General features: G+C 39.0%; 1 protein-coding gene across 3 annotated transcripts in view; it reads left to right on the forward strand.

Annotated features, from left to right (window-relative positions):
- The window catches only part of HMCN1 (hemicentin 1), a 539,309-nt gene that overhangs the window by 273,120 nt on the left and 250,350 nt on the right, over positions 1-15,839 (forward strand). For all 3 annotated transcript variants that reach the window (XM_061383493.1, XM_061383492.1, XM_061383494.1), the window contains exons 16-21: positions 1,287-1,481; positions 4,815-4,910; positions 6,004-6,131; positions 7,456-7,600; positions 12,515-12,627; positions 15,400-15,559. In XM_061383493.1, the coding sequence (XP_061239477.1) occupies positions 1,287-1,481; positions 4,815-4,910; positions 6,004-6,131; positions 7,456-7,600; positions 12,515-12,627; positions 15,400-15,559 (837 nt within the window). The remainder of the gene's footprint in view (positions 1-1,286; positions 1,482-4,814; positions 4,911-6,003; positions 6,132-7,455; positions 7,601-12,514; positions 12,628-15,399; positions 15,560-15,839) is intronic.

The raw sequence follows: 15,839 nt of genomic DNA on the forward strand, positions 1-15,839 counted from the left end.
GCAAATTTATCGTATACAAATGGTTTAGGTGATTTACATCATCTTCTGGCCAGAAGGCCTACTAACATTTTATGACTCTTGACAAGGACTTATCAACAAATACTTATTTACTCTAAGAGTAATTATTTTAAGGTTTGGCGCCATCTTGCGAAGATAAAATTGCATTCCTATAGGGTGGATGTGTAATGGGTTTACAACAAAGGAAAGAATTTATTACCTTAAGGGTCTAAAGTTACTAACACCAAGGCCACTACTTATTTTTTCTACATACCAACTATTAATTAATACACATTCAAGGATACAATTCAGGGGATGTGAAAACTTGGCAACAAACATTGACTCATCAATGAAATCCCTTACTAGTCTTATTCTGACAGTTTCTAACTCTCTGAGAGGCTCTAAGCTATTTGAATATCTTAAGCTTCCCGTGCCTCTCGAGGCTGGGAGACTGTAAACAATCGTATGCATAGCTGTAGGAGTCCGGGTAAACTTGTCAGGCGAGTTAGAGAGCCATCTGAGGGGTTTGGATTTAAACACTCCTAATTGCCCAGGAACTTTATTAATTGGAGATGTAAGTTAACTCTTTGACAGAGAGAGCGAGATGGTGGTAGGGGACAGCCCCCAGTAAAGTCAGAGGTGAGAGCACAAAGCAATAAAGTAGGCAGACTCTGGTTTTTGGGGGGAAGATGCTCGAGAATATCCGGGTGGACTCCTGAGGTTCCATCCCGCCTTTGCGTATGCCGAGCCTCCTTCCTCATGACCTGTGTCACGAGTGGAATGCCTCACCGGCTCCCGGCACATTGGGATCTTTTCCAGTGAGTCAGTTCTTCACATCAGGTAGCCAAAGTATTGGTGTTTCAGCTTCGCATCAGTCCTTTCAATGAATATTCAGGACTGATTTCCTTTAGGATGGACTGGGTGGATCTCCTTGCAGTCCAAGGGACTCTCTAGAGTCTTCTCCAACACCACAGTTCAAAAGCATCAATTCTTCGGCACTCAGCTTTCTTTATAGTCCAACTCTCACATCCATACATGACTACTGGAAAAACCATAGCCTTGACTAGATGGACCTTTGTTGGCAAAGTAATGTCTCTGCTTTTCAATATGCTGTCTAGATTTGTCATCACTTTTCTTCCAAGGAGCAAGCATCTTTTAATTTTGTGGCTGCAGTTTACTCATGCTGTTTATTAAATTAGCTATAAATTAATATCTATTTCATGTGCCTGTATACGATACCAATAACTGTTTTTGTTTTTGTTTTTTTTTTCATTTTAAATATCTTCCAGCACCTCCAGTTTTTATACAAGAACCTACTGATGTATCCGTGGAGATTGGCTCAAATGTGACATTACCTTGCTATGTCCAGGGTTATCCAGAACCAAAGATTAAATGGCGAAGAGTAGACAACATGCCCATCTTCTCAAGACCTTTTTCAGTGAGTTCCATCAGCCAACTAAGAACAGGAGATCTCTTTATTTCAAGTAGGTTAAAGGAAATATATTTTATACAAATATGTACATTGAAAGTATACATTTTTTATACATAGGCCTTGATATGTTCAAAATAGTAACTTAATCTTACCAACACATTTTGTGTTTGTTGAATTTCATTTTAAAATAATACTGAACTCATGCCTGGGATTTATCGTAAATGAATAGCATTTTATTCAATTTTATGTTGTTACTGTATCATAAAGACTTATGAAGCAGTATGTCTTGTTTATAGCTCAGTTTCCTATTACAAATAGAGTCAACCTGGGCCTGTAGGTAGATAAGTAATCATGTCTTATTTACTCTTGTACCAACTGTTGTATAGAGAGGTAAAATATTACTAGTAGTTAGTTAATATTAATTGGGGCCAAGAATTCATAATCACATGCATAGGGACCCTATTGACTATCAATTTTGACTAAAAACTATCTATCTGGAGCAAAACATTTTTTAAAAAGTAAAATATTCCATCATCTCAAACTTTTACTGATAATCTCTTAAGCATTCAGATATTTGTAAACTCTTAGTACTTTTTCAAATATTGTTAAGAATATTTGGATAATGGCATAAGAGGAGTAAAAACAATTCAATGATTAATTGACTTTTTTTAAAAAATGCGTTTTAGGGTATTTTGCAGAAAGCCCCCCCATAAGTGATTTTCATGTTTATTAACAATGTCAAATGTACATTAACCTCTCTTAAAGTTTCAGTACAAATTAAACTAATTACAAGCACTTACATGTTCAGCTTTGTGCTAGTCTCTATGGTGAAGACTGAAGTCAAAATGGGGTTCCTCCCTCAGATATTTTATAATCTACTGTCTGCCAAGTGGCCATATTAGTACATATGAGAACTACTCAATAGATGGGTCATATTGTACAGAACCTGAAATGTGCAGGTGAAGAAATGTAGTTGGTAAGGTAGCAAATAGCCCCCCAAGCTTCCTAGGCAGGAAAAGGCATGTGAAAGTACTGTTTCAGAACAGCTCCTCTGCAGGATAGAGGAGACGTGCTAGAATGAAGAATAGAGAAGCTCACACAGGTAGGTTGACACAGTGGTGATGAGAAACAGCCCAGAGGGAAACAAAAAGACTTGAAAACAAATCAGTTGGTGGAAATGAAAGAAAAGAAAAAATAAACAAGGGCAGTGTATTCATCAGTGGTTGCCCATTTGCTCAAAGTAAATTATCTAAAAGGAAGCTAGCAATTAGAAATTTAGTTCTCAGTGGTATTTTGTATTTCTCTTCAAAATAATCTGAATTGATAATATGAAAAATATCTTGGTTAGAAATAATCTCCAACTTATTAACCAGGTGGTTTGCCAAAGTTGCCTTGGCAAATGAATGTTTGCTAATTTTGAGAGTACATGCCATCAACATTTACCAGATGCAATTCTATAGTTACATGCATGTGGTTAACAGAGTAGAAACTTGGTCAGCACTCTTTGAGACAGGAGGGACGTATTCATAATGGAAAACTATTATTTTTTCTCTGTCAGTGTCTTATCAATAGATTAAAATGTGCTTATTTTAGTTAAGATATTTGCAAAGATGACAGTCAGTCCCCTATTTAAAACCTTCTTTTGACTTCCCAGTTGTTCATAAGATAAAACTATGCTTTTTAAAAGGCAGCAGTCTGCCTCTTTATCTTTAGGCTCCTGATTATGTCCACACAACCTGTAACCCAGTAATCCTTCCCCTTATCCCCAACACAATCTTTAATTTAAAATATTTCATAAATGTGCTTTTAATTACTCTGAAAATTTTATATATTTGACTGACCTACATAATAAAAAAATTTAACATGCAAATTTAGTACAAAAGAAAACAAAGTAATTTTTCTTAAAATAATTCATATTTCAGTAGATAAATGGGCTTCCCTGGGGTGGCTCAGCGGTAAAGAATCTGCCTGAAATGCAGGAGACCCAGGTTTGATCCCTGGGTTGGGAAGATCCCCTGGAGGAAGGGCATGGCAACCCACTCCAGTACCCTTGCCTAGAGCATCCCATGGATAGAGGAGCCTGGTGGGCTGCAGTCCATAGGGTCACACAGAGTTGGACACAACTGAAGCGACTCAGTAGCAGCAGCAGCAATAGATAAATATCCAGGCAGTGCTCACAGAGTATGCATACATGTTTATTTACATCACCATGAATTTGACAGCTAAAATGTAGAGTGATAAAGGAATATGGATTGATGACCCAGAAACCCTAGGCTGATTCTAAAATGGTATACAATTTTGGAAAAGTTCTTTCTTTCTTCCACTTAAACAGGATTAGGTTGTAGGCTCAAATAATTATAAATAAAGTCATCAAATCCAAAAATTTCCAGTGGGGGCTTCGAAAGTCTTGCTGAACTTGGGATATTATGCCTATTGTGAATCCATCCCCCGCATTGTCTGCCTAGTTGTCGCCAGTAGACACTCCTTATCATTTGCTGTTGTTATTTTAAATCATGTCTGACTCTTTATGACCCCATGGACTGTATCCTGTTAGGCTCCTCTGTCCATGGGATTTTCTGGGCAAGATTACTGGAGTGTATTGCCATTTTCTCCTCCAGGGGCTCTTCCCGACCCAGGGGTCAAATCCACATCTCCAGGTTTCCTGCATTACAGATGGATTCTCTACTGCTGAGTCATGGGTGAAGCCTCCCCTAATCATTGTACCAATGAAAACAGTCTCTCCTGCCAGCCTCCAAAATGTCCCCAGGGAGGTGATACATATTTCCATTCTTTGAACAGAGCATGATTTTTCAAGTCATGTTCTTGCCTTTGAGCCGATTGGGTTTGGACTGCCCTTCCTCTGTTCTACCTGTTGTTTAAGGTGTTTAAGGTATAGCTCAGACTTCCCTCGTGGCTCAGAAGTAAAGAACCCACCTGCAATGCAGGAGGGGCTGGAGATATAGGTTCAATTCCTGGGTTGGAAAAATCCCCTGGAAGAGGAAATGGCAACCCATTCCAGTATTCTTGCTTGGGAAATCCCAAGGACAGAGGAGCCTGGCGGGCTACAGTCCATGGGGTCGCAAAGAATCTGACATGACTTAGTGCACACGCACATGCAGATATTAACTCCTATGTGACTCCTTCCCTAACTCCTCCCACGCCGTCAGACACTTCTGTCTCTCTGCTCAGACCAGACAGCTCATGGTCTGAAGCTCAAGGGAGAGCATTTTCACACTGCAGTAGGATTGTTGTTTTCTATGTCTGTTTTCCTAGAATGGGAACTACCAGGCGGAAGTATCATACTTTCCACTCGCACATCTCAGCACTGTGACTCACATGTGGTTAATGGGTGGTGCTGAGTGAGTGAATCATCTCTTCTTTTTAGACTTATGGGCAAGTGATAAAGGAACATACATTTGTGAAGCAGAAAACCAGTTTGGAAAGATCCAGTCCCAGACAACAGTAACAGTGACAGGACTTGGTAAGATCAATGAAGTACTTAGCACACTTTTTGCAAACATCAGACTTCTCTAACTACCTCATCTCTTCCTTGTACCATTTGAAAAAAAAAAAAAAAGGTAAGTATCTGATTGCAACAGTAGCTGTCCTTCCCTTCTACCCTATTTTGTATTTCCTTGATGTTAAAAGTGGAAATAACCTTAGAGATATCCACTTTAAGCTCCTTACCTTGCACCTGAAGAAATGAGGCTCAGTTGAATAAATTAAGTCTGAGTGTACACACACACACACACACACACACAGGTGGTATTCTTTTCTAGTTCTTTTCTTTATACTTATCATTTTAGTCCACATGGAATGATTTCTGTGTGTGATATGAAGTAGGAATACCAAATCCTTTCTTTTCAAGTGGTAAGACTTTGGTACAGTATCTTTTATTGAATATTCTCTTCCCACTGATTAAAGTCCCCATTATCAAAGTCCCCATTTGGTCACACGCTTAAATTTATATTCGATGTCTGTTCATTGGAACAGCATGTACATATGCTTAAATTTTCCAAGAAGAATCTCTTAGGGCTTTTACTTTGGTTTTTACTTTACTAGGGCTTTTACTTTGACTCATGTTGAGTTTATTCATCAATTTCTAGAAAGGGATACGTTTACAAAGCCTCTGTGCCTTCTATCATTCTGTTTGCCTGAGCTGTTAGGACAGCCTCCTCCTAATCTCATCCCTTCTAATTGTCCCTTGTCCAATAAGTTCCCAGATGAATATTTGCTGATGATTCTACTTTTCTATTTATCGGTGCTTTCACTCACTGTCCATCTGTCTGTTGAATATTTTGCAAATTTCTTGGCTTGACTTTTCTGGCCTTTAAGCCGTAGACCTATTCTATGTAGCTTTCTTTACTTCTATACTATTACTTGTCCTCTTGCCAGTCTCTTTTGCTTTGAAGGGTCCTGTATCTCTATCTTCTAATTTGTGCATTTAAATATCTTGTTCTTCAAAACTCGGTTTTCTAATGGCTTCATTAGTAGTCATCTCGGTCTATAAAAGAATGGGCCTTCCTTTTGAGTGAAATAGGGCTGATGGCGGCTGTGTGTTCTCTCTGATTTAGTCGCTCCACTCATTGGAATCAGCCCCCCAGTGACCAGTGTAATTGAAGGACAGCAGCTTACTTTGCCTTGTGCTCTACTGGCTGGAAATCCCATTCCAGAACGTCGGTGGATTAAGAATTCAGCCATGGTAAGAGCATTTTAAATCCATGCTTTCCTATTCCTAATTTTCTTGAGTAAGAGGCAGTGTGTTTCAACCACTGAAATTTCAATAAAATAAATATGCAAACATTTAAAAAATAAATGTTTTTTCAGTATTAACATGTTTATGCAGTTTATATGATTTTGGAATTAACATGATGGAGAAATGGTCAATGGTGTAATTTTTATGATTTTGCATTAAACTCAGTGTTACTAGAAAATTCCAGAATATGTAAAAAATGAAGCAAGGATGAAGTTTGTTTTCATAGCATTTAAATATTTTATATCCTTCTTTGCAGGACATAATAAAATGTTAATATTCTCATAAAATTGTTTCATTTTATATTTTATTTTATTTCATTTTATATTTTAATCTTTATTATTATCTTCAAACATTCTTTTACAGTGAACTATTTTACAATGTGGATCAATTTTTTCTCATTGTTTTTCAAGGCATAACTTGTGATTATGAAGGAATTTGAAAAATTTTCACAGGTCTAAGGAATTATTCTGTAAACATCTATCTATGGCAATAAATTTTCATCTAGTTCAGAGCATTTTTCCTTCTGTTTTCCAGAATATTTAGACTTACTCTCCTGTTGACGTGCCAATTAAAAGTGAATTGAGTCCATGAAATAAGATGTAAAAATGTTCACATTTGCATAAAAACCCGAGAAAAATTAGTGCACCTCACTCAATAATAAATGCCCTTATGACATAGGATGATACTGTTTGAACACTAAAGTACCCTGTGATTGAACAAAATACATAAATGGTACAGAGTTAGAGGTAATGATTATTAACAAACTGTCGTCACCCTTCTGTCATGTAGTTCCTGTATCATGCATTGACTTCTAATATTTGTATCTGAATAGAGTGGGTGTTGAGATCATTCTCTCAGTTTGAGTGATGCTTGATTCAAAATAAAAGTGTCAAATGGCTTGCAAATGGTAATCCAGTCTTCTTGAAAAAGAACAAATTAAGCCAATACTAAGAGTCAAATTTGGGTTCTGCATGATAACCAAAATTACAGAAACAGGGAATAAATGTTGTTTCTATTTCTTTCCCTTTCCAACATATGCATAATTCTGACAGATGTTAGTGGATAGAGTTTTTGATGGTATATCACAATGACATACGAATGTTACAACGCTTGGTAACATTTTATGCTCATCATTTTTCACTTAAGGATGTTAAAATGAATTCGTTATTTTATAAGACATTTAATAACCCAGTTGGAAAAGAAAGCAGATCTGCTTTTGGCTTAGACACTATTGCCTTTTTAATTAAAAATGACTTTTTTTCCCTTCAAGTTGGTCCAAAACCCTTACATCACTGTACGCAGTGACGGGAGTCTCCATATTGAAAGAGTCCGCTTGCAGGACGGAGGCAAGTATACTTGTGTGGCCAGTAATGTTGCCGGAACCACCAACAAAACCACCACTGTGGACGTGCATGGTAAGAGGTGCACCCATCATAATTTTTTCCCCAGTTCAGAACTGGGTCCATGTCTTTAAATCAAATCACTCTGTTCCTCTAATTATGAGAAGTAGATATCTTTCCTAATTGTTATTCTTAACAAAAACCCTTATTTCTTGAACAGTATTTAACATTGTTAAGACTGTTTCCAGATTTCCCTTTCCAGTGTACACAAAAAGATATTATTGGGAGTCACTAGCTGAGTCTGTCCAAGGGCTTTTGTAAGTGGTTTCTTAATTGATAAAAGTGAACTTAGCTCTCTTTTAAATGTATGTTTAAAAATACATTTTAATTTCAGGCCAGCAGAACTTATTATACCATCCAAACTGCCTCTTCTTTTCAGATTGTGTAATGGCCATGTCCTTTCTGATAACCCCTTTGTGTGTTAGCTAGAAATGACCTAAACTTTTCTAAAGGCCATCTCATGTTCTCCAAACAATCTTTTTGCATGTTATAAAGGTCACAAATAAAAAACTCCAGAAGCTGTCTTTTTTTCCATTCATGAGTAACCATTGTCAACTTTTTACATCTCAATAGACGACAGCTACATAGTTTAAGAAATTGTCATAATTTTTTAAAATATTTCCTTTGAAGACTTTGCAACATTGCTTTTCTAAAGTGTAGTATTAAAAACTAGCTCTGTGTACAGGGATGAAAGTAGAATAGAACATTTATTTTTAGTAGTTGATTCAGTCTTTTTTAGGGCCTGAATTGGACAATCCAGTAATTTCCAAATTTTGCTTGTTCTGTTGAAGTTTCCAGTGAATGCAGGCCATCTTCTTTTTACTGTCTGCTTTTCCTATAAATAGCCTCTTCCACCTCTTTCAGGCTCAGACCAATCTTCTGCCAATCTCCACCAACCTCGTATTAAATATTCTTGAAGAAATAATAAAGTAACACTAAAATAGTTATGGTCCAAAAGAGTTAATACCTAATGCCAGCTTGTCTACAGTTGTGTTTCATCTATCAGTTCAGTTCAGTCGCTCAGTCATGTCCGACTCTTTGCGACCCCATGAATCGCAGCACGCCAGGCCTCCCTGTCCATCACCAACTCCTGGAGTTCACTCAAACTCATGTCCATTGTGTCGCTGATGCCATCCAACCATCTCATCCTCTGTCGTCCCCTTCTCCTCCTGCCCCCAATCCCTCCCAGCTTCAGAGTCTTTTCCAATGAGTCAACTCTTTGCATGAGGTGGCCAAAGTACTGGAGTTTCAACTTTAGCATCATTCCTTCCAAAGAAATCCCAGGGCTGATCTCCTTCAGAATGGACTGGTTGGATCTCCTTGCAGTCCAAGGGACTCTCAAGAGTCTTCTCCAACACCACAGTTCAAAAGCATCAATTCTTCGGCGCTCAGCCTTCTTCACAGTCCAACTCTCACATCCATACATGACCACTGGAAAAACCATAGCCTTGACTAGACGGACCTTTGTTGACAAAGTAATGTCTCTGCTTTTGAATATGCTATCTAGGTTGGTCATAACTTTCCTTCCAAGGAGCAAGCTTCTTTTAATTTCATGGCTGCAGTCACCATCTGCAGTGATTTTGGAGCCCCCAAAAATAAAGTCTGACACTGTTTCCACTGTTTCCCCATCTATTTGCCATGAAGTGATGGGACCAGATGCCATGATCTTCGTTTTCTGAATGTTGAGCTTTAAGCCAACTTTTTCACTCTCCTCTTTCACTTTCATCAAGAGGCTCTTTAGTTCCTCTTCACTTCCTGCCATAAGGGTGGTGTCATCTACATATCTGAGGTTATTGATATTTCTCCTGGCAATCTTGATTCCAGCTTGTGCTTCTTCCAGCACAGCGTTTCTCATGATGTACTCTGCATATAAATTAAATAAGCAGGGTGACAATATACAGCCTTGACGTAAAGGACAGAAATGATATGGACCTAACAGAAGCAGAAGATATTAAGAAGAGGTGGCAAGAATACACAGAAGAACTGTACAAAAAAGAGCTTCACGACCCAGATAATCAGGATGGTGTGATCACTCAACTAGAGCCAGACATCCTGGAATGTGAAAGTCAAGTGGGCCTTAGAAAGCATCACTACAAACACAGCTAGTAGAGGTGATGGAATTCCAGTTGAGCTATTTCAAATCCTGAAAGATGATGCTGGAATATCAGTGCTGCACTCAATGTGCCAGCAAATTTGGAAAATTCAGCAGTGGCCACAGGACTGGAAAAGGTCAGTTTTCATTCCAATCCCAAAGAAAGGCAGTGCCAAAGAATGCTCAAATGACTGCACAGTTGCATTCATCTCACATGCTAGTAAAGTAATGCTCAAAATTCTCCAAGCCAGGCTTCAGCAATACGTGAACCGTGAACTTCTTGATGTTCAAGCTGGTTTTAGAAAAGGCAGAGGAACCAGAGATCAAATTGCCAACATCCGCTGGATCATGGAAAAAGGAAGAGAGTTCCAGAAAAACATCTATTTCTGCTTTACTGACTATGCCAAAGCCTTTGACTGTGTGGATCACAATAAACTGTGGAAAATTCTGAAAGAGATGGGAATACCAGACCACCTGATCTGCCTCTTGAGAAACCTGTATGCAGGTCAGGAAGCAACAGTTAGAACTGGACATGGAACAACAGACTGGTTTCATGTATGGCTAGAGCCCATACATTTCCCAGAGGGTGCTTATGGACTGGTTTGACAATTGACAATAGAAATGTACTCACGTCATCTTCCTTTTACTTCTAACAATTCCTAGAATCTTGTCTTGAGATGAAGTCTGATGTAAATTTTTACGTGGGTCAGAGAGTGACATGATTAGTTGTAAAGTTGGCCAGACCCAAGGAGTTGGAGGAGACCGACAAACCAATGGTATGGTTTATCAAGATAAAGGAAATTTAACAGTGAAAAGTTAAAGAGGTCATTTGAGAACATTGTTTCATCCATCGTAGTCCAAAATGAATAACTGATTTAGTTCATAAGTTTAAGAAAAAATTAACCCAGCCATTTGACATGGACTAAACCAACCAGCTATCCAGAGGAAAGATTTGTCTTTGAGTTGGATGTGATGCAGTATTATAGTTTTTCTATACTTCTGTATATATGTGAATTTCATCACTCTGCCTCTCCACTTTTAAGAATATTTATTATACCCTGAGATAAACCATACTGGAAAAGAATAAAGGAAGATATATATATGTATAAATGAGTCACTTTGCTCTTTATGAGAGAGTAACACAACATTGTAAATCAACTATACTTTGGTTTAATCAATTAAAAAATATAGTAAAGGCCTCAATGAATTCTTAAAATAATTGTATTAACGAATGCACATACAAATGCAAATTAAAATGACAAAGCATTTCATTGTTATGTTCATTTACATAGATTGGCAATCTGGAAAGGAAAACCTCTTCCATACTCAAGTGTCATCAGATTTGAAAACTGGTGCCTGCATTTATAGCTGACATTTGCCTTTATACCTGTCAAACTTAATATGCATTTAAGAAAATGGCTTATTCCACATTGCCGCGAAATGACAGCAAAGTTGAAAGTTGACTATTCCGTGATAATTCTGGGAATTAAATTTCTCGCTTTAAAGAGTAGCCCGACATTCTCGTTTAGGGCTAGGAATTTGCTGCCACTTCTTCAAGAAGATATTTTCTAAGGAATAAGACTAGTCTTAGGAAAATGCAAGTATGGAACAAAGCTAATCTAAGCTTTTCCAAAAGGAAGCTTTTGCACTGAGGTCTCTGGTATCTCTTGTCTGGTTAACTTCAACTCCAGGGTAGCTGGGATCATTCTAAGGATATTTGACTTAAAGACAAGAGATACAGTGAGTGCTTGAGCCCTAGAGAGCAGCTCCATCTTTCAGGGGAAGGAAAGGAAATGCCTGGTGTATATATATACATGCGCTTTTATGATGTTCATTGTGCTGTGTTAGGAACTTTCACGTATGAGAGCGTCTGTAATCAAATTCATTATTTTGAGAACATCAAATAATGGTAATTTTTTGTATTCAGAGAGGTTATAACTGGGCTTCCCTGGTGGCTCAGATGGTGCAGGAGACCCAGGTTCAATCTCTGGGTCAGGAAGGCCCCCTGGAGAAGGGAATGGGAGCTCACTCCAGTATTCTTGCCTGGAAAATCCCATGGACAGAGAAGCCTGGTGGGCTACAGTTCATAGGGTCACAAAGAGTCAGACATGACTGAAAGACTGACACTGGTTATGATTAGCAGATTTACACAGAATGAAATGATAAAATCTTCTCTTTCCTATTGCTTCACTCATTAGTGTCAATTCTTCAGTTGCTTTCTAAAATCAAAAGGTATGCCATTTTTCCTAGCAAAAAATATCAACTTAGAATCTTGTATTTTAGACTTTTAAATGTAAGCTCCTAAGGCCTTTCAAGTATAACTTTTGAATTCCTTTTGAGAAAACAGATTCTATTTTCAAGGTTAAATTTAGTAGCTTGCTAAGTGATTCTTGTGTATAGACAGATAGATATTTAATGTGTAGTACTTAAATAGTCCATACCTCTGGAGGTGAGTTTAAGTCAGCTCAGTGCAGCTTAATGTGTAATGCATAATGGTGAAAGATACACGTTAAATGTGTAACTCTTAGGGTGTAGTTCTATCTTGAATTTCTGGAAAATAAAGATTTCCTTCAATCCTCTAATATTTTTGTTAGGAAAATCAACCATATTACACATAATTTGCTACTTCATTTTAAGATTTTATTTAAATCGTTCAGATTGTAACTGTTGTATTTACTTTATTACACTCCCTTCCAAATGACCCTACATTTTAACAGAAAAGATTCTTTGCTAGTTCTTCTAAATATTCGGTTTGTTATGAAAAAGTTCAGCTTTAAACTTGTAAGGCAAAATGGAAGGGTAGGTGCTCAGATTTTGCATATTGCTTCCTTTTCCAGTTCTGCCAACCATTCAGCATGGACAGCAGATCCTCAGTACCATCGAAGGCATTCCAGTAACTTTACCGTGCAAAGCAAGTGGAATTCCCAAACCATCTATTGCCTGGTCCAAGGTAAAGGATGCATTTAGTGGTGTTTGTTAATGACATGTGCTGTAACAACAGCATTGGAATATTTTTAGTCATACGTGGAACTTGTCGCTCTCCTATAGGACCTTATGGAAAGGAAAAACCACGCCGTCTTCCTCTTGGAAGGGACCTTAACATGTCCTTAGTGCATTCACCTATTTAACCCTTAAGTAGTGTTCACACAACAGAGAACATTAATATAGCACATGCTGTGGGCTAGGCATTTTTCTCAGCACTTCACATGTTTCAGCAGATCCTCTTTTTATTCCCTGTCAGTGATTTTGACTTCAGTGTAGCTCTGGTGGACAGCTCCATGCTCTCTGCCAGGGTCACCCCTCATGCATGTACCTATCTGGTTTGGGGACTCAGGGCTTTCTTCAAGCCCCGCAGGGTCATGTAGCCTGCTACTCAAGTGGTCAGGAAGTACAGGAACATTAACTCCTGGGAGGGGGAGATGTCCCAAATACATGCCCCACTTCTCATCTGTCAGGAGAACCCTTCTGAGGTGTATATGCTTAGTGTCTCAGAGGGTCACCAGCACACACTGAGCTTATAAACCCAGAACCAGAGGAAACCAGGGCAGTGAAACCCTTTATTAGCCTTCCTTCCTCCTTGCATCACTCTCCCACCCTCCTCTTCAAGGCTCTGAGAGTCACTTTCCAAGTAAGTTCCCTGAGTCCAAATCTTTGTCTTGGAATCTACTCTTCTCAAAGCCAAAACAAGACAGATATGTGAACTTGTGTGGACTTTGCTAGTGACTCGGTGGTGAAGAATCCACCTGCCAATGTAGGAGACACGGGTTCAATCCCTGGGTCAGGAAGATACCCTGGAAAAGGAAATGGCAACCCATGGCCTGGGAAGTCCCATGGACAGAGGAGCTTGGCGGGATGTCATCCATGGGGTCACAAAGAGTCAGACATGACTGAACAACTAAACCACAACAACAACAGTGAACTCGTTTCTCCCCGCTCTGTATTCCCTGTCATGAAGTTTTATGGTTTTTCCCTGCAGTAAGGAAAAACGCATTTTCTGATAAAGTCCTTTCCATATTTTAACAGCTTCGAAGACGGCATATGTAATTAAATCTGGTAGAGAGAAAATAATGTAAAATGACGGCATAATAATGAAACACGGTGTTTGTAGAATTAGTACACAACCAGAGTATTTTGCCTTAACATCTAATTTTTAAAAACTTTATATTTTATATTGAAGTATAGCCAGTTAACAATGCTGTGATAGATTCAGGTGAGCAGCAAAGGGACTCAGCCATACCTGTGCATGTGTCCATTCTCCCCCAAACGCCCCTCCCATCCAGGCTGCCACATAACATTGAGCAGAGTTCCCTATACAGTAGGTCCTTGCTGGTTATCCATTTTAAATATGGCAGTGTGTATGTGTCCATCACAAATTTCATAACTATCCCTTCCCCCGGTACTTCCCTCTTGATAACCATAAGTTCATTTTCTCAGTCTCTGAGTCTGTTTCTGATTTGTAAATAAGTTACTTTGTATCGTTTCTTTTTCATATTCTTCATATAAGGGATAGCACACAATAATTCTCTTTGACTTACTTCGCTCACTGTGACAGTTTCTAGGTTGACCCATGTCGTTGCAAATGGCATCAGTTCATTCTTTTTAATGGCAGAGTAATATTCCACTGGGAGAAGGCAATGGCACCCCCCTCCAGTACTCTTGCCTGGAAAATCCCACAGACGGAGGAGCCTGGTGGGCTGCAGTCCATGGGGTCGCGAAGAGTCAGACACGACTGAGCGACTTCACTTTCACGCATTGGAGAAGGAAATGGCAACCCACTCCAGTGTTCTTGCCTGGAGAATCCCAGGGACGGGAGCCTGGTGGGCTGCCGTCTATGAGGTCGAACAGAGTCGGACACGACTGAAGCGACTTAGCAGCAGCAGTCTTCCATTGTATGTATTTATCACATCATCTTTATCCATCCAAGACATCTAGGTTGCTTTCATGTCTTGGCTATTGTAAACAGTGCTGCAGTGAACGTTGGGGTGCGTGTATCCTTTTGGACCGTGTTTTTCTCCAGATAGCCATAACATCTAATTTTATACTTCTAAAAGTCTCTGAAATATAGAGAAGTTGGTTTTGATATCTGTAAATTAAATGGAAAGGCTCAGATTCCTGCACAAAAGTACGGTGGTGAAGCTGACTCCACAAACTGCACAGTGTCTGGTACTGAGAAGTTTAATTCATTTTAGGGAAATATAAAAATAAAATCTTTCCCGAATGGCCTTTGTTCTGTGATAATACAATGGAGGTGAAGAGTTTGGCCTCCTGAGCCTGCCTGCCCAGGTTCAATTTCTAGTTCTACCAATGACTGACTCTTTCACCTTGGGCAAGCTATCCCACCAAGCTCCCAGAGTTAATACTTTCATCCGTAAAATAGGGATTGTCGTATTTACTACTCAAAAGATTGTTGTAAGCATTACCATAGTTAATTGATGTGAAGTGTTCAAAACGGTGCCTATCTTAGCACAAACACCCATCCCATTTGCTACTTCCTCATCCTCTCCAGTTTTGGTAGTTCTAGAATGAAGGTGACCCGGTTTAGTAGGAAGAACTATCACCTTGGCATTATTTGTTTTTCTTACAAGGAACTTTCTTTAAATTAGCCTCCTTTCAATCTAGTATTTTCTCCTTTAGAGATCCTTTTTTCTCCCTCTCTTCCTCTTCCAGACATTAAGTCACTCCTTTATTATCTTAAAAAACACTTCACTGTGTCCTTTTGCAGAAGGGCGAGCTGATTTCCACCAGCAGTGCTAAGTTTTCCACAGGGGCTGATGGGAGTCTGTACGTGGTGTCCCCTGGGGGTGAGGAGAGCGGGGAGTATGTGTGCACCGCCACCAATGCAGCTGGCTACGCCAAAAGGAAAGTGCAGCTGACTGTCTATGGTGAGAGCCCCCGTGGACGACTGTTCTCTGATGCTGTGTGTCTGTGCCAAAACTCACATTTCTCTCCCAAATAACGTTACCAGAGGCCTGAACCCCTAAAGTGAACTACTCCCCCAAGTTTATAGTTTTTTACAAAAAAAAAGTACTTTTCCTGCCAACCTACATCTCCTCTCTTTAGATTCTGATTTAAAGGGAGAAAAACGGTGTAGCCTTTTGGAAAAAATTTAATGGTGTTTTTCCAAGGAGCATGCTTATGGCACCCAACCCTCTTTAGAAACAC

Source organism: Bos javanicus, chromosome 16 (genome assembly GCF_032452875.1).
Source record: "Bos javanicus breed banteng chromosome 16, ARS-OSU_banteng_1.0, whole genome shotgun sequence".
NCBI lineage: Eukaryota > Metazoa > Chordata > Mammalia > Artiodactyla > Bovidae > Bos > Bos javanicus.